The following is a 22,080-nucleotide window of genomic DNA, read 5'->3' on the forward strand; positions in this document are numbered from 1 at the left end:
CTCACTCCCCGAAAATCCACCGCCCCTCCCCAGAGCACAGTGACCGCATGCTGACGCTGGATGAAGGGTGTCAGGGAGGGGAAACTCCCTCCGCCGCCCCTCTAGGGTTCTTGTGGCTGGACCAACAGTAAAATTTACACAAGACAGATTAGCAGGAGAGAAAGAAATTAATTTTAATTCCTAGAAATGGCACCTAAGAAGTGACCAAAGCAGGCAGCTTTTATACTTTTTAGTATAAATTTGTAAAGGATTGACAGGACAAAGAAACTCAGGTTCTGGGTGCCCAACGAGTGAAGGATTTGAGCAGAGTTTGGGCGTTAGTCAATGAGAGAAGTCATGAGGTTGCTTTAGACAGGCTTCTCGGCCCCGAATTCCCCATCTTTGATGATAAGGGTGTCCTTCAACCTCCAGGTGCAGGGGTGCACCTTTCACATGAGAGACTTATTTCCTGCTCTCAGGGAGACAGAAAGGAGGGTCAGAGTGTCTCTCTTGCATTGGTCGTTTCTTAAGAAACTCTAATTCAAAATAATCAATATGCCTTTGAGGCATATTTGGGGCCACCTACACTGGGCCCCAACAATGGGCAGAGAAAGGCCTGTCCATCAGTGACCGTGATGTGTGGGGGAAGGTGATGTGGCCAGAAAGGGCTTCAGGGCAGGAGACGGAGGGAGACCTTGTGACCTGCTCTCTGCCCCAGATGGCCCCCGTTCACACCCTTGGAGCAGCTGGGTGGGGGGTGCCTCCCTGGACGACACCCTGGGGTGATAGGGGGTGACATGATGGGATATCACCATGGGCGTCATGGCTCCAGGGAAGGCCTGTGGGGTTCACACACGTTTGTTTTTCCTGTTTGTAAACTGAGGAAAATGATCGGGCTGCTTACGGAGGTCTCAGTGATGGAGACCAGGTCAGAGCTGGAGCAAAGGATTTGAGGAAATGAGATCCGTTCTCTTTGGAGGACCTGTGTGATGGAGTGCAGAGCCGTGCCACTCCCTGAAACCAGCTCTGTGGGCAGTGGGGGCTTTTTTCCTTTTTGGAAAACAAAAGAAGTGGATCCTGGGACTTCCCTGGTGGTGCAGTGGTTAAGACTGCACTCCCAGTGCAGGGGACCCAGGTTCGATCCCTGGTCGGGGAACTAGATCCCGCATGCATGCTGAAACTAACGAGCCAGTGAGCCACAACTAAGACCTTGCACAACCAAAACAACAACAAAAAAAGTGACCCATGTCTGGAAACAGGAGGATGGGACCCCAGCGTGAGCACCACGTGTGATGACTGGGGGGTTTCCTGGGCACCACTGGGCACACAAGGAGTGGTGGCGGGGGGATGGCGCTCTTTCTCTGGCCCTTCCCAGTGACCTGAGGTTATGAGTGGGTGGCTGGGCCCCAGGGGTGCGCATGTGCCTCCAGACTGCCCAGGGCCCGATGGGGCTAGAGCTTGGGCGGCCAGGAAAACGTACAGACCGGCGAGCAGATGGGGCCCTGCATGAGGACACATCTGACTCGTTTCCCCCGATCCACTGCAGCAGCCCCCATGGCCTGCTTCTGACCTCGGGTGGCCGTGGGGTGTGGCAGCTTGAAGTGGGATCTCAGTTCCTTGACTGGGAATTGAACCTGGGCCAAGGTGGTGAGTGGGCCGAATCCTAACTGCCAGACCACCAGGGACTAGTGGCTGGTGTCAGAACCCTGGTTCCTGTCTGCTTTGAAGAAGGAAATCAGCAGGCAGAAAGTAGTGAGCAAGTAAAGAGTTTATGAAGAACAGAATGCCTGCAGAGTCACGTGCAATGGGGTGGCTTACATCACTTACATGGGGGCCGTTTTCCAGGTCTTTGTTTTCCTCTGGCCGATCAACTTGCTTTGCTCCCATATCTGGTCTGACTCGGGGCCCTTCCCTGTGTGCGCACGTATCTTCTAGCCAAGATGGCTTCCAGTGCGAGGGTCTCTGGGAGGCTGACAGGACATATTAGGGGCTAATGCCCTCTCCCTTTCTGACCCCTGAGGAACTTCTCTGTACATGTGCGGTTGGGGAGGTCTCCTTGATCTCAAGAACGAAAAATATGGTCGTCTTATCTTCTTACTGCATCAGCGCTTAGCTCCCCTCTGCTTCTGCTGTTAAGTTTTCCTTGAAATGTCTAATGGCTCAGACTGGTAAGCTCCAGCTGCTCAGCCTGGGTCCCATCTACCTCCTACCTCACTTCCAGGCCCCTCAGCCTCGCAGGCTAGCGAAAAGCCCATTCTGAGGGAGCAGGACAGAGCCTGCTGTGCGGAGCCAAGGTGGGGCTGTCGGGATGGAGCCGGCGATGCTGAGGCGTCGGGATGGAGCCGGCTCCAGGCAGGAGGACGGCTTCGGGGTGCAGCCCAGGAGGGTGGCTGACCTGGGCATGGTCCCCAACCTCCGGCAAAGCAACAGCAGCCTCTGCAGGAGCAGGAGGTCGCAGTACCCCTTCGGCAACTGTGAAAAGGTAGGTCTGGGGGTCGCCGGGTCTGCCAGGGCCCTGGTGGGGTACAGTGAACACCCAGGGAGGGCAGAGACCCGGCTGAGCTGGGGGCTCCGGCCCAGAAAGGCCCTTTGGCGGAGGGGACTTGGAGAGAGCGCTGGGTGGCTGGGTCTGTGCCCGGGGACTGTTCCTGTCCTTGGTCTCCTTGGGAGAGTGCTGGGTAGGCACCAGGGTCCCGGGCCGCCCTCACAGAAAACCCTCCACCCACATCACTGTGCAGTGACTGCATGTCCTCTCCCAACAGGGAAGGTCCCGGGCTGGCTTCACGGAAAGCCCCGGCAGGCCTGTGTTGGAGACACTTGAATGTCACAGCCCCTGGTCAGGTGGGAGGAGGGTGTCTCACGTCTCAGCCCGCAGTCCCACGACACATAGGCAGGTGTCCTGACACTCGCTGGCCGCCTTTGCACCACATCACGCTGTTCCTGAGGAAGGGCACAACCTGGAAGCACAGTGCTTCCCAGTTTATAGGCAACATCGACCTATAAACTGTAGAGGGCTGTGCACATTCCCTGGGGCCCAGGAGGAAGCGATTCCTCAGGCTCACTCTTCCCTCCCTGATCTGCTCCTGAGGGCCTCCAGCAGGTGATGGGGAGAACTCGGTCTCCCATCTCTGAAGAAAGACCCCTGAAGTGTGCCAGGGCGCACAGGCGGGTCTGAGTGAGCTGTGGGATGGGGTCTTCGGAAGAGCGTTGATTTGACTGTCTCAGGATCTCAGAGTGCCCTTTTTACCCTCAGCAAGGAAACCTTAGTTCATGGATTCCTGAGAATATCAAGAAGAAAGAATGCATGTACTTTGTGGAAAGCTCCAGACTGTCCGATGCTGGGTGAGTGGCTTGTTCTGTGTTTACGGCCCCTTCCCTGTTGCCACGTGGAATGGCTGATCAGAGCAGGGCCGACCGGGGGGCCTCAGTGGGGGACAGTCCCTGTGTCTGTACCGGCCTGGGATGCTCGGAGTGTTTCCACGTACCCCACAAGCAGGGTTGATTCGTGCTTGCGTTTCCCCTCCGGACACACCCTCGTCTGCGCTATGCCACAAATGGGCCTCGCTCTTTCTTACTTCCACTCCTTTGTCACCTGGTGACGCTGCCTCTGCCACGGAGCCCTCCCTGACCACACCCTGGGATGTAACCTCTCTCCCCCACTACACTCCATGTTTCTCTTTTATGCCAGTTGCCGACGGCACTGCAATCGGGTGGCTTTGTGGTCCTCTCTGAGCTCTGACCGTGTCTGAGTTACTTTGTTACTTCCCTGCTGGACAGATGGCCAGCATCCAGCTCAGACTGTGAACAGTACAGGGAGGAAGGGTGTCCTCTGCGGGGATGATAGAAGAGGACGATGATCTGGAACCAGACGTGCCTGATCACCGACGGTGACGCTGTTCCTGGGGTCCTGGGATGTGCCCAGGGTGTGATCACAAAAAGTGCCCCGTGTGGGAGTTCACGCTCCAGCTCGGCTCTGTTTCAGACGAGAGCCCTCCTTTCTCCCCGGGGGGCTGGTAGGGGAGGACCCTCGCGTCAGAGAAAGTGGCCACCGTGCTCCAGATGACGGTCTCAAGGCTGGCAACCTCTAACGTACTTGGTGGTAATCAGAGTTCAAGTTCACACCGGTTATCCCGACAGTAATGTAGAGAGTGCTTTGCACTGAGGTCTCCAGTTTTAGTTTTTAAAAATAGGTTTCGGGCTTCCCTGGTGGCGCGGTGGTTGAGAGTCCGCCTGCCGATGCGGGGGACACGGGTTCATGCCCCGGTCCGGGAAGATCCCACATGCCGCGGAGCGGCTGGGCCCGTGAGCCACGGCCGCTGAGCCTGTGCGTCCGGAGCCTGTGCTCCGCAATGGGAGAGGCCGCAACAGTGAGATGCCCGCGTACCGCAAAAAAAAAAAAAAAAAAAAAGAGGAGGGAAAGGGTCTGTTCTAGGCTAACTGTTAGAACCTATGAGAAAGTTTTGGGTAGCCTTGGGCCGAGCTGGAGCGTGAACTCCCACACGGGGCACTTTTTGTGATCACACCCTGGGCACATCCCAGGACCCCAGGAACAGCGTCACCGTCGGTGATCAGGCACGTCTGGTTCCAGATCATCATAAAAGTGGTCCTCGTCGTGACCCTCTTTCCCGCCTCGGACCCAGCTCTCTCCTCCGTAAATGGAGGAGCTTACACGAGGTGCTCAGAGAGAGCCCTGTGAGTCTGCGAGTGACTTGTAGTCCCTAGGGGTCGTAGAGGAAGGTGTACGGGCGTGCCGGGCGTTCCTTATGGCTGGCCCTGTGCTCCCAGCCCTGGGGGCCCCGGCCTAAGCAGTGGGACCAGGGGTAGCCAGGGACATGCCTTGTGGGTGGAGAAAGGGCACCCAAGTGAGCCCAGGAGACTGAGGTACAGGGTGGGCCATGGCCGCCTTGACCCGTCCTTGGTTCTCTGCATGGTTAGTTAACCTACACGAATTTTATAAATTATTTCCCATCTAGAACCTCATTTGGCCCTCACAAGTTTTGCAAGCTCGAGGTCATCAGACAGTGTATTATTTTTCCCATTTAACGATTGAGAAGTTGAGAGTCAGAAGCCCCTACGGACAGGCACTCCGTAAGCAGCAGGGAAACTTGTTTTCTCTCTCTGAGGCCAGTTGTGTTTCCCCCATGTCATCGGCTCAGGTTTCACCTGCTTTGGGACTTTTTTGGTTTGGTCTCATCTATATCTAGTCTTCTAGGTCACTTGTTACTAGCAAAAAGCAGGACTCTAAAAAAATGTGTAGATTTCCGATTAAACAAGCCGTAAAGAACACGGTTGCTGTCTTCTTTCTCTCCTGCAACCCCAAAGAATAGCTGTAAAGGAATAAAACGATTTCAACCCACGAAGACAAGGCAAGAGAGGAGGTGACAGTTGAAAAGGGGTAGCCGGGCGTTCTCTTTGGGGGACCACGTGTATCGTGCTAGCCCTGTGTCCAGAAGTTTCTGCTTGGAGCCTGCACTGTGTGCTTTTTAAACGTTTTTATTTTGAAATAACTATATATTTATAGGAAGTTGCAAAGATACTACAGGTAGATCCCATGGTTCCACCAGTGGTTACACGGTCACCTCCTCTTCCCCACCATCTGTAACCCCTGGCAACCACTCATCTGCTCTCATCCCTATAACTGCTTCCTTTCCAGAATGTCATATAAATGGAGCCATACACAGTGTGATCTGTTGAGATTGGCTTTTTTCACTCGGCGGAATGCCTTTGACATCCATTCGAGTGGTGTGTGTTGATAGTTGCCTCCTGTCTGCTGCCGAGGAGCAAAGTGGCCACCGTCACAATATTTGTAGTGAGGTTTTAGTGGACGGCAAATGTTGGGTCTTATTATTTTTTTTAACCTGCTCTGCCAGTCTGTTTTTTTTTGATCAGTGTATTTAGAATGTTACATTTAATGTGACTGTTGATATATTAGGACTTAAGTCTGCCACTGTATTTTCTTGTTTACATTTCTCTCTGTTTTTCTTTTCCTGCCTTTCTGTGAGTTACTTGAATCATTCTTAGAGTTCCATTTTGATTTATCTATGCTGTTTTTGACCGTATCTCTTTGCATAGCTGGTTTTTTTTTTAGTGGTTGTTCCAGGTATTACGTTATACATCCACAACTCATCGCGTGTTACTGACATCTACTTACCTACTGATGTATCCAAGACTCATCAGAGTGTCCTGGTGTTGACATTTACCAAGGTGAATGAAGTGTAGAAACAGTCCCACCTTGTACAACACGTTGCCCTTCCCCGTTTATAATATAATTATTTACAAAACTTCGTCCGCAGGCACTGAGAATTATGTTAGATCATGGAGCAATTTTTCTTCAACCATCACACATACTTCAGAAAGTTCAAGAGGAGGAAAATGTGCTATATTCACCCATACCTTTATTCTTTCCATTGCTCTTCCTTCCTTTTTAATATTCCAAAATTCCTTCTTGTAACGTTTTGTTTCTGTTTAGAGACCCTCCTCTAGCCAGCCTTTTTGGGGTAGTTCCCTGGTTTCCTCTCATCTGAGAATGTCCTGACGCCCCTTTCATAGGTGAAGGATAGTTGTGCTGGGTGTAGAATTCTGGGTTGGTAGCTTTTGTCTTTTGAAAAATGTCGTGTCATTTCTTTCTGGCACTTGTTTCTGGCTCTGATTCAAAGTCGGTTGTTGGAATTATTTTCCCCTAATAGGTAAGGTGTCATTTCCGACTTTCAAGATTTTTGTCTTTGTCTTTAGTTTTTAGAAGTTTGACGACTGTGTGTCTCCACCGGCTCTCGGCTGGGGCGCCTCGTTCGCCCTGCTGGGCCGCCAGTCCTGACCCCTCTGGGCCTCCTCTGACACCCGCAGTGGGGCGGGGGCAGGCGCTGGTCACCCCTGGTGACCGAGTGGCTTTGCAGGAAGGTGGTGTGTGAGTGCGGCTACACGCGTGAACAGCACTTGGAGGAGGCCACCAGGCCCCACGCCTTCCAGGGCAAGGAGTGGGACCCGAAAAAGCACGTCCAGGAGATGCCAACAGACGCCTTTGGTGACATCGTCTTCACGGGCTTGGGCCAGAAGGTGGGAAAGGTTGGTTTCCATGGTGACTCCGTTGCTCTTACTGTGGACCAGAGCCCACTGTGGGTGACCGAGGTGGCTGGGACTCCCTGGGGTAGGAGTGGGAGGCTGGCAGAAACCTGGGGCAGAGCCCACCTGCCCAGCACTGAGGGCGGAGTGGGTGGGGCTCGCATGGCGAACGGGAGACACGCGGTGCCCTCCGGGAGCAGGCAGGGCCACTGCTGGTGCTCTGCAGGGTGTGGGCAGGGTGGCCCGGATGGCTTTTGTCACTGCCAGGAGGGAGTGGGCGGGGGGGGAGGGAGGGCAGTGGGGAGGACCTCGAGGATGGGGTGAGACCCAGGAGCAGAGGCGAGAGTCCTGCCAGCGGGGGGCGGGGTCCCAGGCCTGCCCGGGAGCTCGAGGGCAGGGAGGGCGGCAGCAGCTGGAGGCCCAGGCCCCGCTGAGCTCCCAGCTGCTGCAGACTCAGAGGGATCGCTGGAGCAGCAGTACCTCCAAGCAGAGTTTTGGACCCCACCCCAGACCTGCTGAATCGGAGGCCCAGCCACCCTGGTCTTAAGCAGCCTTCCGGAGGATTCCGTGGCAGCTCTTGGGCCACACTGTCCTGGAGGGTCTGGTGTAGCCACTTATTTCTGTGCTGGGGTTCTGGGACCTTGAGCTTCTTGTTAACTGGGTGTGACCTTTTCCCTCGACGACTCTGAGTCGCTGACACTGCCCACTTGGCCCAAGAGGCTGAACAAAGAGGGTCGGGCTGGGGTGGGCACCGGCCCCAAGTCCTGCCTCTCGTGAGCCAGTGTCGGTGCAATGCCAGGCCCCCCCAGGCGCAGCTGGCTTAATCTGAGAGGGGCGTCCTCTGCGGAGCATTGGTGGGAGCGGGGAGGGGGGAGGTGGTCTTCTGCAGCATGGGGGTGGGGCAGGTGGGCAGCAGCCGGTCAGACCCTGTGGAGGTGATGGCGGGCGTGGCCTTCCAGGGAGACTGGACTCGGGCATGGGGCTCAGGGGGGTGCTCCCAAAACAGGGGCCAGGGGCTGGTCTCCTCTGGGCAGCCTCCCCCTTCCCTCAATCAGTGTCCTGCTCGGGTGCGGCCATTTTTACTCGCTGGGTCTGGACCCGGGTGTGAGTACCCACCTGCCCAGCTGGGACTCTCCAGACGCTGCTGGTGCAGGACGGCTGGGCTCTGGGGCGGGGGTGGCCACTCACTGACCCTCTGGGGTCTTCTGACCTCCCCACAGTACGTCCGCCTGTCCCAGGACACGCCCTCCAGCCTGATTTACCACCTCATGACCCAGCACTGGGGCCTGGACGTCCCCAACCTTCTCATCTCCGTGACGGGCGGGGCCAAGGACTTCAACATGAAGCCCAGGCTGAAGAGCGTCTTCCGAAGAGGCCTGGTCAAGGTGGCCCAGACCACAGGTAGCACCGGGGCTGGAGGGCCCAGGGCCCAGACCACAGGAGGGGCTCAGGCCTGGGAGTGATGGGCGGGAGGGAGCGTCCCTGGGAGGCCAAGTCGGGGCCTCGGGGGTCACCGAGGCCAGGCCCGGGCCGGGGGGTGTGTCCGGTCAGACTCACCCCGCCCTGTCCGCTGCTGTGCTTGGCTTGCGTGGTGGCCGACGCAGCTCCGGTTGGCCCTCCACTAGTGATGCTTTGAAATAGACACATTCAGGGGCAGTTCTGAGATGCCGTGCTCCCAAGAGCAGGACAGAGGGACGCAGCAGGGAGGTGGGGAGAGAGGGCAAGGCCTGCAGTCAGCGACGGGGGTCCCGTCCAGTCCCCGCCCCCGCCCGAGCAACGCGGGGAACCGCGGCTCCCAGCTGCCACAGGAGGACGTGATCGTGGCGGGGCTTCCCTGAGGCCCTGGTCTGGGGTAGAGGGTCTGCAGATGTGGGGCAGTAAGCACCGGAGATGCACAGGGCGTAGGCGTCGGATGTGTGCGTGGCAGGGCCCTCTGCTCCTTCCCAGGGGCCTGGATTATCACCGGGGGGTCCCACACGGGCGTGATGAAGCAGGTGGGAGAGGCGGTGCGGGTCTTCAACCTGAGCAGCAGCTACAGCGAAGGGGAAGTGGTCACCATCGGAATCGCCACGTGGGGCACCTTGCACAAGCGGGAGAGCCTTATCCACCCTGCGGTGAGCTGGTGGCTGCTCCCGGGGCGGGCGGGGGCGGGGCGCAGCAGGGAGGCCGAGGGGCGTGTAGGACCCCAGCGGGTGCTCAGCGAACAGGCCACCACCTGGGCAGCAGGGTGAACGCAGTGTGGAGGGGAGTGGCTGGACAGGGACACCGGAGACCCAGGCTCAAGCCCCCACGCCATGGACCCTGGTGACCCCAGGCGAGTAGCTACCTTGGTTGGATTCTGGTTTCCTCCCTTGAGATCACGGGATGGGTCCACACAAGAGTCTCTGGAGCCGCCACTGGTCGGGGGCTCCTCCCGACGCCTCCCTGATGAGAAATGGACTTTGCAGAAGGCGGTAGCTTGGCCGGGAGCACACAGCCAGTGAGCATCTGGGTTGTCAGATCCCAGGGCCTGGCCTTCTAGCCCAAAGATCGACAACACTCTGGTTCCCCTGCTGAAGACAGAGCCTTCCTGCGTCCGTTCGCCTGGGTGCAGCCCTGAGAAGCGATTGCTTAAACGTGGGGATGTGAGTGGAAAAGATCATTCAATTCATTCAGTAAGATTTTGGAGGACGGTAGATGTGACATAATGAGCACATGTCCACCTAATTCATGGAGTCAGGAAAGTTTGGGGGAAACACTGGCCCCAAAGACAAGTCTCCTTGACTTGCTGAGGAGACGTTGTTATAACAGCCCGGTGAGGGGTGATTTATGAACAAGCCCTTGCCCTTCCCGGCCGGTGGCAGCATGCCTTCCCTTCCTGGGGAAAGCATCCTCTGGAAGGTGATTCCTTGTGTCTGTCACAGACGCTTGTCGTCAGGCCAGTCTGCCCCTCGGCGCTTGTCCTTTTGTGTCAGCGTCACAGATGTGCTTAGTGGAAGGGACCGGTTCTGTCTTGAATGCTTGCCATACGGAGTGGAAATCTGAGGCCGCGGGAGACGGGCTGACTTCCCAGATCGCTCTGCACTTGTCTCCCCATTTCGAGTTCAGAAGACTTCCTGCGATACCACCTGCCATCCTCTGTGGACACCAGGGGCCGTGTGCGCGGGTCCGGCAGCCACCCCTCCTGGATCTGGGTCCTGGGGCTGCTGGGACAAATGACCACAGAGCTGGTGGCTGAAAGCAACAGAAATGTGCTCTCTGACATTTCTGGACACCAGAACTCCACGACCAGTACCACCCGGCCAAAATCGGGATGTCGGCAGGGCCAGGCTCCCCCAGAGACTGTGGGGGAGGAGCTGTTCCCTGCCTCTTCCAGCTGCTGGTTTGTGGCCGCATCACTCCAGTCTCTGCCTCTTGGTCACATGGCCCCCTCCTCCTCCTCTGCACCCTCTTCTAAGGACACCTGTCATGGCATTTAGGACCCACCTGGATGATCCAGGTTAATCTTCCCAGGCTAAGACCCTTAGCCTCATCACATCCGCAAAGACCCTTTCTCCAAATGAGGGAACATTCACAGGTTCCAGGCATTAGAGCCTGATATCTTGCGGGGGTGGGGGGGTCACTTATCCAGCCTGATGGAGCTCCTGTTCTTGGTGGGAAGGATGTAGAGCTTTCCGTCTGTCCGTGCCCACCTCTCCATCCCCAGGGCGGCTTCCCAGCTGAGTACATCATGGATGAGGACGGCCAAGGGCACTTGACCTGTCTGGACAGCAACCATTCCCACTTCATCCTTGTGGACGACGGGACCCATGGCCGCTACGGTGTCGAGATTCCCCTGAGGACGAAGCTAGAGAAGTTCATATCGGAGCAGACCAAGGAAAGGGGAGGTGAGCGAGGCACGCTTTCCAGGGTGCTCGGGGGGAGAGGGGAGCAGGCTGGTCCAGGTGTCTGGGGCTCCGCTGGCCGTGACCAGGACATTCGGCAGGTGGGGTGCTGGGGGGGGCGTGGTCAGAACACACCTGGATGTCCGTACACTTGTTCAGGGGTTCATCTTCTTGCGTCCCTTTTAACCAGCAGAAGGAAAGTTCGGGCAGGCATTGAGGTCATAGCATCCTACGGTCACTTTACATCACAAACACGTCTCAGTTCAGAAGTCAGAGCGTGCAGTAGTCAAAGCTTGGACCTTGACATCTCTTCCCCTGTGGGTGGGATGGGATGGATTCTGGGGTGTTGGGAGGTCAAATACACAGGATTTTGCACACGACTTGCAGGTTGGTTGGACACCTTTGAGCCGAGGTTTTCAAGCTTCTTTGCACATCAGGGGTCCCCAGGGTGTGGGTTCACCCCCAGGGTCTCTGATTCACAGGTCTGGGTAGTGAGGACTTGCATCTCCCAGTACCCGGGGGACACGGATGCTGCTGGCCTGGGGACCACACCTGGAGAACTTGTTTTGACCAAGAGAAGCTGGGTGGGGAGTGTTGGGGGTGTGTGAGTGTGTGGGGACGGCGAGGCCACGTGGGATCTTGGAAAGAATGTTTGCTTCCCAGGGAAAGATGTTTCTAGAATCTTCACAAGCCCTCCTGGTTGCCAGGCTGGATGAAAGGCTGAGGGTGGGGCTGGCTGGCCAGAGGACGGAGTTGTGACGCCGTACTCCCGCGCCATGCGTGGTGCCCGCTGGCTTGACATGTCCCCAGCCCTGCCCAGATTCGAGGCGCCACGAAAGGGCTGCAGGGAAAAACAGGCTGGTTGCGGTGGCCAGCCGGGCAGAGCAGACCAGCTGGGGGAGCCTTGGGTGCTGAGGATGGTCTACAGCCCTCGCCTTCCCTCCACCCCAGAAAGGGACAGGAGTGTACTCGGTTAGGCTGCAGCTGGCAGGGGTGGGGGGCCCACGATCCTAAACTGGGCTCTGTGCGTCGTCCTAGGTGTGGCCATCAAAATCCCCATCGTCTGCGTGGTGCTGGAGGGGGGACCCGGCACACTGCACGTGAGTCCTGGCCCGGGGGGGCGGGGGTGTGCTCTTGGGGGTCAAGTCCTGCTGCGGGTGGGACGACTGCCCCAAGTGCTGTCACCAGCCCCGCAGGGGCGTCATCAGCAAGAGGGGACAGGGATCCTGTCCGCTGGGTGGGGGGGGTCGGAGCCCCTTGAGTGGCCCTGCCGCAGGAGGGGTGCTCTGGCTTTGGCCCTGGGGCTTGACCTGCACAGAAGAAAGAGGGGCTCCAGAGGGGACTGGGGCAAGGGTGGAGCCCATGCCCCACCCCGGGACCCCCAGGCAGCCCATGGGGGGTTTCTGCAGCTCTGCACCCAGTCTCCCGGGCGGGGTTCTCAAAGTACAGCCCTCGGCTGCCCCTCAGCCCCGTGGGACCAGCAGCTAGATGTAAAGCAGGATCCTCAGTGGCTTTGACAGGCTGCTGTGGACCTTTGTTCAGAACCCACTCTCCGGCGTGGGATGGGCCTCCCTTGTGGAACGCGGGCCAACTTGACCTCTGCTGTAGTAACACACGACATTACAGCCTGCAGATTTGGGGCGAGAGCATGACGTTCTGTTCATGGGATCATCGAAAGTGTCTGTTTATGTTTAGTAACCGCTGGAGGTCAGCACAGGATCCTGGGGTCCCTGGGAGGACGGGATGCGTCTGGCCCCCACTCCCACCGTGGCTCTCCTGCAGCATGGCCCAGACAGGGCGTCCTTCCCGCTGGGGTAGAGCCCCTTCCTCAGGTTGCTCACCCGGGGTCTCCCTCGATGTCCTGGTTAACGAGGGGGTGGAACTCTGGCAGTGCCCCCTCCTTCTGGAGACGGTGCTTCCGTCCACACGTCAAAGGGTGGAAACGTCCAAACCTTCCGTGGCAGTGGTATTGAGTGGTAGGCCTGAAGGAGGCGGTGTGTCGGGTGTGTTTCCCACATACATCAGCCCCTTCCCCTCCGAGGCGTGGGATGCTACAAGCAAATGCCTTCTGTAAACTTCGCAGTAGCCAGACATCCACTCTGTTCGAGCATCTCTGTATAAGAAGGTGTCCGTGCGGGTGTGGAGTCAGGTCCCGGGCTCACGGTCAGCCCCTGTGTTGCAGACCATCTACAATGCCATCACCAACGGCACCCCGTGCGTGATCGTGGAGGGTTCGGGACGAGTGGCTGACGTCATTGCCCAGGTGGCCAGCCTGCCCATCTCCGAGATCACCATCTCCCTAATTCAGCAGAAGCTGGGCCTGTTCTTCCAGGAGATGTTCGAGACCTTCACCGAAAGCAGGATTGTAGAGTGGACCAAAAAGGTGAGGCACATGGGTACATCAGTCACCAGGCGTGGACCTGCAGCCGGTAGGTTAGATGCTGTCAGCCCGGTAAGCGGGACCAGGGCACGCCAAAACCAGACACGGAGACCCCAGCGGGCCTGGGGCGGGCACGGGAGTGATCTGCAGAAGGTGGGGGGCTGTGAGCCCGGAAGGCAGTGGGCCCAGGGCAGGTGGGAAGCCCTCGGCCGAGGCAGCAGGCTGTCCTCAAGGGAGGACGTGCTCGGCCTCTAGCCTGCAGAACTCCGGGCCTGGGCTGGTACCGCAGGGCACGAGGACCCTGCTGCACTGGGCGGGCAGGAGGCTGGTGCTGAGGCCCCGGGGGAGGCAGAGGGGTGGGGAGCCCAGATTCCGGCAGAGGGGCGCTGCCAGGTGACGGCAGTGGCTGGCAGGGTCCGGCCCGGCCTCCAGGCCTGGTGACCTCGATGCCACTGGGGAGATTAATGGAGACCTTCTGGGGTCGGCAAGGTGGGCGGACGTGCCAGATGGGGGCCCATGCGTGGTTCCAGGAACCGTGTGGTGATCTGGGGGCTGCTTCACGTGCACCCTTAGATAGAGGCATCGGTGGCCGGACCCATCCTGGGACCTGTGTTCTGGGGGACCCCCCCCACCTCCAGGGGGTTTGGAGACTTGAGACCTGGGAGGGACCTAGTTACGCCCAAAATGGGCATCCTTTCTGCCCCGTGGGCAGGAGGTACTGAGTGGAAGCACAGGGAGTTGGGGACATGACCCTGTGGTGACGAGTCCAGAGAGAGACCATCGGAAGGGCGGCCTCAGCTTTACTTCCCGTGCCGGCCTGTCCTCTCTCTGTCTTTGTTTTGTAATACTTTTAGATTTGTAGAAAAGCAGCACAGGTAGTGGAGGGTTTCTGTCCGCCCTTCACCCAACTCTACTGCTGTCAACATCCGATATAAGCCCGGTGCGTTTATCAGAACCTAGAAGTGAACTCTGGTTCATCCCTGTTGACCAAACTCAGGCAGTTCGGATGTCATGTTGATCTACTAGTGGCCTTTTGCTGGGCCGGAATCCGAACCATTAGCTTGGTCTCTTCATTGTCTTTTTTCTTTCTTTCTTTCTTTTGTTTTTTTTTAAGTAAGTGTGACATTTTCTAACTAGCCCACCGGATTCCAAAGATTTTCTGGAACATCATCACATGAACTGGATGAAAGTGGGCTGCTCTGGTTGTGGGCTGGGCTGGGGGCTCTGGGGCCTCGCTTTCTGCCCATCCCGTCAGCTCCTGAGCCGTGAGCCTCGTGGGTGCTACCACCCCCAAGAGCTCTGGTTTGGTCCTTTCTCCTGACCCAGGGAGACCATGGCTGTTACGGCCCAGGACCATAATTGCCCTGCATTTCAGTATTTCTGCTTTAAAGCGCATTGGTATTTGCTCTTTTGTAGCTACAGTGGGAGATAACACGGGTTACAGATGGGTGTAGGCTTGGCTAGCATCCCTTATAGACGGGGTCCTCGGTGGACCAGGGGGGAGAAATAGTGCAGGAATGTGCATAGGGAAGTCTCTCCAGGTCCTGAAAAGAAGGAATTTCTCTCTCACATACTCCGAGGCTGTTTGGCTCAGTTAGGTGACCTGGGGCACTCGGAATGGACCTCAGAATTGGCCATCTCCCCAGTCCGGATTTCAGGGGCCCTGGTGAGCTCTGCAGAGGGACCCTAACCCATGGCCATGGCCCCAGCCTCCAAGGGGGGTAGGTGTGAAGGAGAGCGCTGGCTGAGCCCTGATCACCCACGAAGCCCTTGGCCGGCGGAGAACCCCCGCACCTGAGGCCCCTGTGGTCCTGCCGACCCTGCTGTCCGGCCACACTCTGGGCCCCAGGGGCAGGGGCTCACCCGTCCCGAGGTCACCTGACCTCTGTTTCCTGGCAGGATCCTTTGTGGGATGGGGGCAGTCAGTGCCCCTCTGACCCTCAGTTTCCCCAACAAGTTGGGGCTGACAAAGCAGTCAGGGTTTGTGACTTTCATCCAGCTCCGTGGATGCTAAAGCCAGGCTATAAAAACTCATGGAAATTCACGTGCTTTTCAGGGCACGTCTGTGGAGCAGCTTAGCTCCCACCGCATCCAATTTCAGGCCATGTGGACGGTCTGTGCCCAGCAGCCAAAGACCACGGGGAGGGCTGGGACCCTGGATGGGGGCTGGGGAGGGGGAGGGCAGCGGGCCTGCTCCGAGGGGAGCCAGGCGGTTTTTGTGGGCGGCACAGTGACCCTGCTCTTGTCTTAGTGTGGCCTCAGAGGACCTCTTCAGAAGCCGATGTTCTGTGAGATTGTTCTTGCTGTTGGCGTCAGCCCGGCTGCCAGTGGACCTGGCGGGGATTGGCTGGCCGGCCCTGTGGCTCTCCTCAGTTAGTCTGTAAATTACTCAGACAATTCTCAGAAGTGGACCTAACCTGCCAAGGTTTAAAGGGGCCTGTGTTTTCAATCCCTTGCCAAGTAGAGGCCTTCAAGTGGTGTTTCATACACACCAGTCTCAAGCCAGGCGGTTGCCCTCAGTGGTTGTTCTCGTTCAGTGGGGAGAGGACCCCCAGAGCCGTGTTTGCTGATGCACTCCACAAACCTCAGGGCTGGTCTGCTCCATGGCAGGTACTTGGGTGTGGCCCTTGGCGGATGTGGACATCTGCCGTGGGGGTCTCATTGCCAGCCCGTGGCCAGCGCCACGTAGCTGGGGTCGGAGGAGTTGCTGGCCCTCTCTCAGCAATCCCGTTTTCTTATCTGCAAAATAGGGGTAAGTGGTACTTAAACTCAGAGGATGGAGCAAGGTCACCTGGGAGAGTGCTAAGTGGTTGGTCAGCACACACTGACAGTAGCTACTTCATCCTGTAAATCAAAGCAAGGGTTAAATCCCGGAGCGATTTCAGCTGGAAGATGGAATGGGGGTTGGGGGAGAGAGACCAGGGGTATTTTGGAGTTGACATGAAAGCTGGACCCCGAGGGGTTAGGGAGGTTGGGGTCTTAGAGGTGGAGGTGGGGTGTGCAAGGGGCCCTCTAGGTGGGAGCAGTCTGTACAGAGGCGGGAGCTGCACGGCCAGGCTGCGAAAGGAGGTGGGAAGGCAGGCGGGGCGGCCGGGAGCTGGGGTAAGAGCCTGAAGCTTTGGGGGTGTGGGGAACGAGTGGATGGCTCCCCCCGGTCTCAGGGTGAAGGGTTCAAGGCAGGGCAGCTACTGGTGGCAGACACGGCAGCTGAGAGATGATAGATATGATAGGTGATAGCTAGATAGACAGGTGATAGGCAATAGATGGTAGGTAGATAGATAACATAGATAGATAATAGATAATAGACAGATAATAGATACATAATAGATAGATAGATAGATAGATTGGAAGGGTGGGTAGGTGTCTAGGTGTATAGATAAGTAGGTAGATAGATACATAGGTAGGTGGGGTGACTAGCTAAATAGATACACAGGGTGGGTAGGTAGATATATAGAAGGGTAGGTAGGTAGGTAGGGTAGGTGAGTAGGTAGACAAGTGGGTAGGGTGAACAGATAGGTACACAGATACATACACACACATACCTACCTACGTACATGCATACACACACAGACTGATGGACAGCTAGGTAGGTAGGTAGATGATTGGATGGACGAGTGGATGGACACAAGGACGGACAGGTAGGTGGGTAGGTCCTCCCCGAGGCAGGAGGACCCGGGGAGAAGTCTTCAGTTAAGTGGCGCTGAGTGTTGATCAGTGACCAATCAGTGAGGTGAAGATTCTTTACACTTGGGCTGTGTTTTCCACCCCACAGGCCACTTGCAAACACTGTGTGTTTGGTCCTCATGCATCTTTCATCTTCACCGTCTGGGGTGGGGGGGGCGGGGGGCCCTGACTACACAAGCAGTTAGGACTCCTGCCTGGGGCTCTGGCTCCGCGTCCAGGGCCTTGGTTCTGAGGGTGCCTTTGGGGAGGCAGGAGGCCCCTCACGTGAGGATCGTCTTTTGCAGATCCAAGACATCGTCCGGAGGCGGCAGCTGCTCACCGTGTTCCGGGAAGGCAAGGATGGCCAGCAGGACGTGGATGTGGCCATCCTGCAGGCCTTGTTGAAGGGTGAGGGGCAGGCAAAGTGGGGACAAGGGGGAGGAGCCGGCTGAGGGTTCAGGACCCTGAGTCCTGGCCTAGAGGAGCCAGAAATGCCACCCGTGGGCAGATGCGCTGGTCAGAGGGCAGCTGGTGGTGGACCTCATCAGGCCTACCTCGTGCTCCCCCTGGGCAGGTGGGTGCCCACCACCGGTGTTGGGGAACAGGCTCCTTTCTCAGCTTACCTTCTCCCCTGAAATCTGAGTGCAGCCTGCACTGATATACCCCTTAGTGGTCATCAGTTTCTCATAAAATTCTAGCATAGAAAGAAAGAACCTTGGAAGTCTGCTCCTGTCTCCCCACTGTCTGCCTAATGGTTAACGCCTCTGCCCCCAGCGCAGGGCAGAGTCCAAACGCAGGGGTCCTCAGGACCAATAGAGCTCTCGACCGACTTCTGCTCCGTAGTCTGACCTCTGCCCTCCAGCCCGTCCTCCCCGGGCCCACACTTCACTCTTCCCTCTTCTCCCACTTCTTGTGGGGGAGGGAAGCCAGTGCTACCCTGCCCTTCCCGCCGGTATTGACATGGCTGAGACATCCCTGGTGCCCAGAAGCCTTTGCTCTGCGCTGAGCAACCCCTCAGCCCTCACCCTGGAGGGACAACCTGATGGCAGAACAGGGGGCTGTCGTAGCAGAGGATCGGCTTTCACTTTTCTGTGCATCCGTCCACATGCCATGGATGCGGGGCTGGGCTCTTCTGCATCCTTGCCAACACTTGGTACTGTCAGTCTTTGAAGCTATAGCCCTCCTGGTGGCCATGAAGGGAGATCTCGGTGTGGTTTGGTTTTGCGTCTCCCTGGGCTTCTTGGCCATTTGTATTTCATCTTGGGGAAATGCCTGTCAGATCTTTTGTCTGTGTTTATTTGGTTATTTGTCTTCTTATTTTTGAGGTGTATGAGTTCTTGATATATTCTCATACAAATCCTGTGTCGGATATATGTGTTGGGTATATTTTCTCTTGGTTCATGGTCTGATTTTTTTTTTTTTTTTTTTTTTTTTTTGTGGTATGCAGGCCACTGTTGTGGCCTCTCCCGTTGTGGAGCACAGGCTCCAGACGTGCAGGCTCAGCGGCCATGGCTCACAGGCTCAGCCGCTCCGCGGCATGTGGGATCTTCCCAGACCGGGGCATGAACCCGTGTCCCCTGCATCAGCAGGCGGACGCTCAACCACTGCGCCACCAGGGAAGCCCTGCTTTTTTTTTTTTTTCAATAAATTTATTTATTTTATTATTTTTGGCTGCGTTGGATCTTTGTTGCTGTGTGCGGGCTTTCTCTAGTTGCGGCGAGCGGAGGCGAGCGGAGACTACTCTTTCTTGCAGTGCACGGGCTTCTCATTGTGGTGGCTTCTCTTGTGGTGGAGCATGGGCTCTAGGTACGTGGGCTTCAGTAGTTGCGGCATGCGGGCTCGGTAGTTGTGGCTCTCGGGCTCTAGAGCACAGGCTCAGTAGTTGTGGCGCACGGTCTTAGTTGTTCCGCGGCATGTGGGATCTTCCCGGACCAGGGCTCGAACCCTTGTCTCCTGCACTGGCAGGCGGATTCTTAACCACTGCGCCACCAGGGAAGCCCCTCATGGTCTGCTTTTATACGTCCTTTGAGGTGTCTTTGGAGAGCAGAAGGCTTATATTTTAACACATTTTAGTTTACTAATTTTTTTCTTTATGATTCATGTTCTTTGCATCCCAAGAAATCTTTTCCTTTCCCCCAGTTGCACATATTTTCATCTGTTTCACTGTGGAAGCTCTATAGCCACAGCTTTTATATTTAGGTTTATGATCTGCCTCAGGTTACTTTTTCTGTGTGGTGTGAGGTAAGGGTCAAAGTTCTTTCTTCTTTTTCCCCAAATAACAACCCATGTTTTAAAATGTTAACCCAGCAAGAGCAGAAACTAGTTGGGCAAAATACTTGCGCTGAGAGCCTGGATGAGGTGGTGGTTTTGCAAACAGGGCAAAGGAAGGAAATGTGATGGTCTTTGTGGTCCAACTTTTGAGTGTGGATCTGAAATGCCTGCCTTTCAGAGACCCGCGTCTAGTTTAAACTTAGGGTGGGGGCTTGGCCAGGAGCTGGGGACAGAGTGGAGGGCTGGGGTGAGTGGGAGTGGTGACAGAAACCCAGAGATTCTCTGATTCTACCACTGAAAGGAAAAGGGATTTTATAAGGGTGCGTGCAGGGGAAGGGTGGGGGATGGCAGTGATTTTGTGACCTTATCTATTCAATTAAAATGATGGAGACGGGTTGGTGACACACCCCTCCCTCTCTGACTTTGTTAGGTGGGGCGTGGCTTGGAGGCCCAGATCAAAGCCCCTGATGCGTGTGCTTTTACCCGCAGCCTCTCGGAGCCACGACCACTTTGGACACGAGAACTGGGACCACCAGCTGAAGTTAGCAGTGGCGTGGAACCGCGTGGACATCGCCCGGAGCGAGATCTTCACAGATGAGCGTCAGTGGAAGGTGAGGCTGCGGGGGGTGCCCTGGGGAGGGGCTTGCTGGGCCTCGGAGCAAGGGCAGGCCCTGAGGTGGCCTCGTCCAGACCCCAGCTCTGCCCTCAATGAGGGCGGCTGGCACGTCTCCTCCTCCCGAATCGGGAGACGCCGGCATCCCCGTCTCGGGGGCACTGGGATAAGGGTTATGCGGGGCGATGACCACATGCACGGCCCCCCACGGCCCGCTCTCAGCCCTCAGAGCTGTACCCCATGATGACGGCCGCCCTCATTGCCAACAAGCCCGAGTTCGTGAAGCTCTTCCTGGAGAACGGGGTGCGGCTGAAGGAGTTCGTCACGTGGGACACGCTGCTCTACCTGTACGAGAACCTGGAGCCCACCTGCCTGTTCCACTACAAGCTGCAAAAGGTGCTGGCCGAGGAGCCCGAGCGCCCGGCGCCCCGTGTGCAGCTGCACCACGTGGCCCAGGTGCTGCGGGAGCTCCTGGGGGACTCCACGCAGCCGCTGTACCCCCGGCCCCGCTCCAGCGACCGCCCGCGCCTCCTGCTCGCGGTGCCCAACATCAAGGTCAGTGTGAGTGCTGGCCGTGTGCCGCGCGCACCGCTGTGTCCTCGGACCTTTGAAACACGGGCTTTATTTTCACTGGGAAAGTCAGCTTGGGCTGCCGTAACACAGACGAGGTGGCTTACACAGCAGGCGTCTTTTTCTCCTTGCCCTGGAGCCTGGAGTCAAGGTCATTGTGTCGGCAGTGGCCTTCTGGTGAGGTCTCTCCTCCTGGCCTGCAGGGGGCCAACCATGTTCTTACCCTGTCCTCACACGGCCTGTCCTCAGTGTGTCTGGTATTGTTGCCTCTTCTCCAAGGAACATCGGTCCTGTTGGATGAGCACCCCACTCTCATGACCTCATTTAACCTTGATCACATGCTTGAAAGCCCATCTCCAAATACAGTCACATTAGGGGATGGGGCTTCAACATATGAAATTTGGGGGACACAGTTCAGTCCATAACTCTCCCTTTCTGAAGACCTCCAACGGTACCAAAAGTTATGTGGGGAAAATCCTCTCCCCTGTGCCCTGTACCCCGAGCCCTGCTCACAGGTGTAATCGGTGTCTGTGTAGCCAGGTCAGCATGTCCCACGCGTATCTGTGTGAGATGCATGTGTGTTGCAACAATAGGACGGGGGCTTTTCTAGTCTGCATCCTTATTTGATGGGAATCCCGCAGCCTCTCAACATGAAGTACAACGCTGGCGTTTGTGTGTGTATTTATGTGAGGGAGCCTCTTCTTCCAACTTACTAAGTTTTTACAAACGAAGCCTCAGTGCCGATCTTTGTCAGATGCCTTTTGAGGAGTTGAACTGCTCTTCTTTGACCTATGAATTTGGTGAATTATAGGTCGTTATTGTTTTTTGATTCCTGTTTTGAATCTCAACTCGACTGCAGGGTAACACGTATTCAATGTGGTGTTGGATTCCCAGTATTTTCAGGGTTTTGCATCAGAATGTTTAAGTCTTTAATTGTAGTTTTATTTCGGGGGGGTTATATTTGTCAGGTTCTGGCATCAATTTTATGTTAGCTTTGTAAAAACATTGGGAAGCCTTGCTTCTTTCTCTGCCCTGGAACAGTTTATGTGGCCGGAGTTCACTGCTTCTTACAAGCTTGGCAGACTCCCCTAGGAGTCCATCAGGGCCCGGTGCCTTTTTGGGTAGTAACTGATAACTTTCTCATTTTCTTTCCTGATGGTCCTGATGTTTAGGTTTTCTTTCTGTTCTAAGATCATATTTGATTTTGTTTTTTTCTTGCTAGAAAATTATCCACTTCCTTCAGGTTTGCAAATCTGTCCATTGTCCTGTGTGAGCTATTCCTGACCCCTGAGAATGACGTGACTGTGGCTTGGTTTTATATATTTACGGTTCTGCTTTTCTTGATTCCACTGTGTTTAAGATGCCCAGTTGGAATGTCCTCAAGGGGAAGCTCACACAGACCCATGACTGTCATTTAAGAAGATGAACTGATTTTTCTTTTTTTATAAAGATGAGTCTTCAGGCGATTTCTAAAATCACTTAAGGAAAGTGCAGTTTTGTGTGTGATGTGGGAAGTGTGTTGTTTGCTTCTGGGAATTGTTTCCAGACTGTCTGAGGACGTGTTTATTTACTGATGGGCCAGGAAGCCTGGGTTCTCATTATCACTTGGGGTCAGGGCCTTTCCACTCACACATAGCTTTGTCTGTCTGGTGCTTTTTGCTGACCTTCTCTGCAGGAGACAT

At 56.2% G+C, this 22,080-nt stretch overlaps 1 protein-coding gene across 5 annotated transcripts in view; it reads left to right on the forward strand.

Annotated features, from left to right (window-relative positions):
- Positions 1-22,080, forward strand: part of TRPM2 (transient receptor potential cation channel subfamily M member 2) — a 50,411-nt gene that overhangs the window by 5,873 nt on the left and 22,458 nt on the right. For 4 of the 5 annotated variants that reach the window (XM_032629736.1, XM_032629733.1, XM_032629737.1 and 1 more), the window contains exons 2-12: positions 2,201-2,461; positions 3,233-3,321; positions 6,873-7,041; positions 8,259-8,439; positions 8,986-9,152; positions 10,724-10,904; positions 11,940-12,001; positions 13,084-13,284; positions 17,250-17,352; positions 19,705-19,826; positions 20,051-20,383. In XM_032629736.1, coding sequence (XP_032485627.1) covers positions 2,288-2,461; positions 3,233-3,321; positions 6,873-7,041; positions 8,259-8,439; positions 8,986-9,152; positions 10,724-10,904; positions 11,940-12,001; positions 13,084-13,284; positions 17,250-17,352; positions 19,705-19,826; positions 20,051-20,383 — 1,782 coding nt within the window. In that variant the 5' untranslated portion in view covers positions 2,201-2,287. The remainder of the gene's footprint in view (positions 1-2,200; positions 2,462-3,232; positions 3,322-6,872; positions 7,042-8,258; positions 8,440-8,985; positions 9,153-10,723; positions 10,905-11,939; positions 12,002-13,083; positions 13,285-17,249; positions 17,353-19,704; positions 19,827-20,050; positions 20,384-22,080) is intronic. The other variant, XM_032629735.1, reaches the window with a different exon arrangement.

The sequence above is a fragment of the Phocoena sinus genome, chromosome 4 (genome assembly GCF_008692025.1).
Source record: "Phocoena sinus isolate mPhoSin1 chromosome 4, mPhoSin1.pri, whole genome shotgun sequence".
NCBI classification, from domain to species: Eukaryota; Metazoa; Chordata; class Mammalia; order Artiodactyla; family Phocoenidae; genus Phocoena; species Phocoena sinus.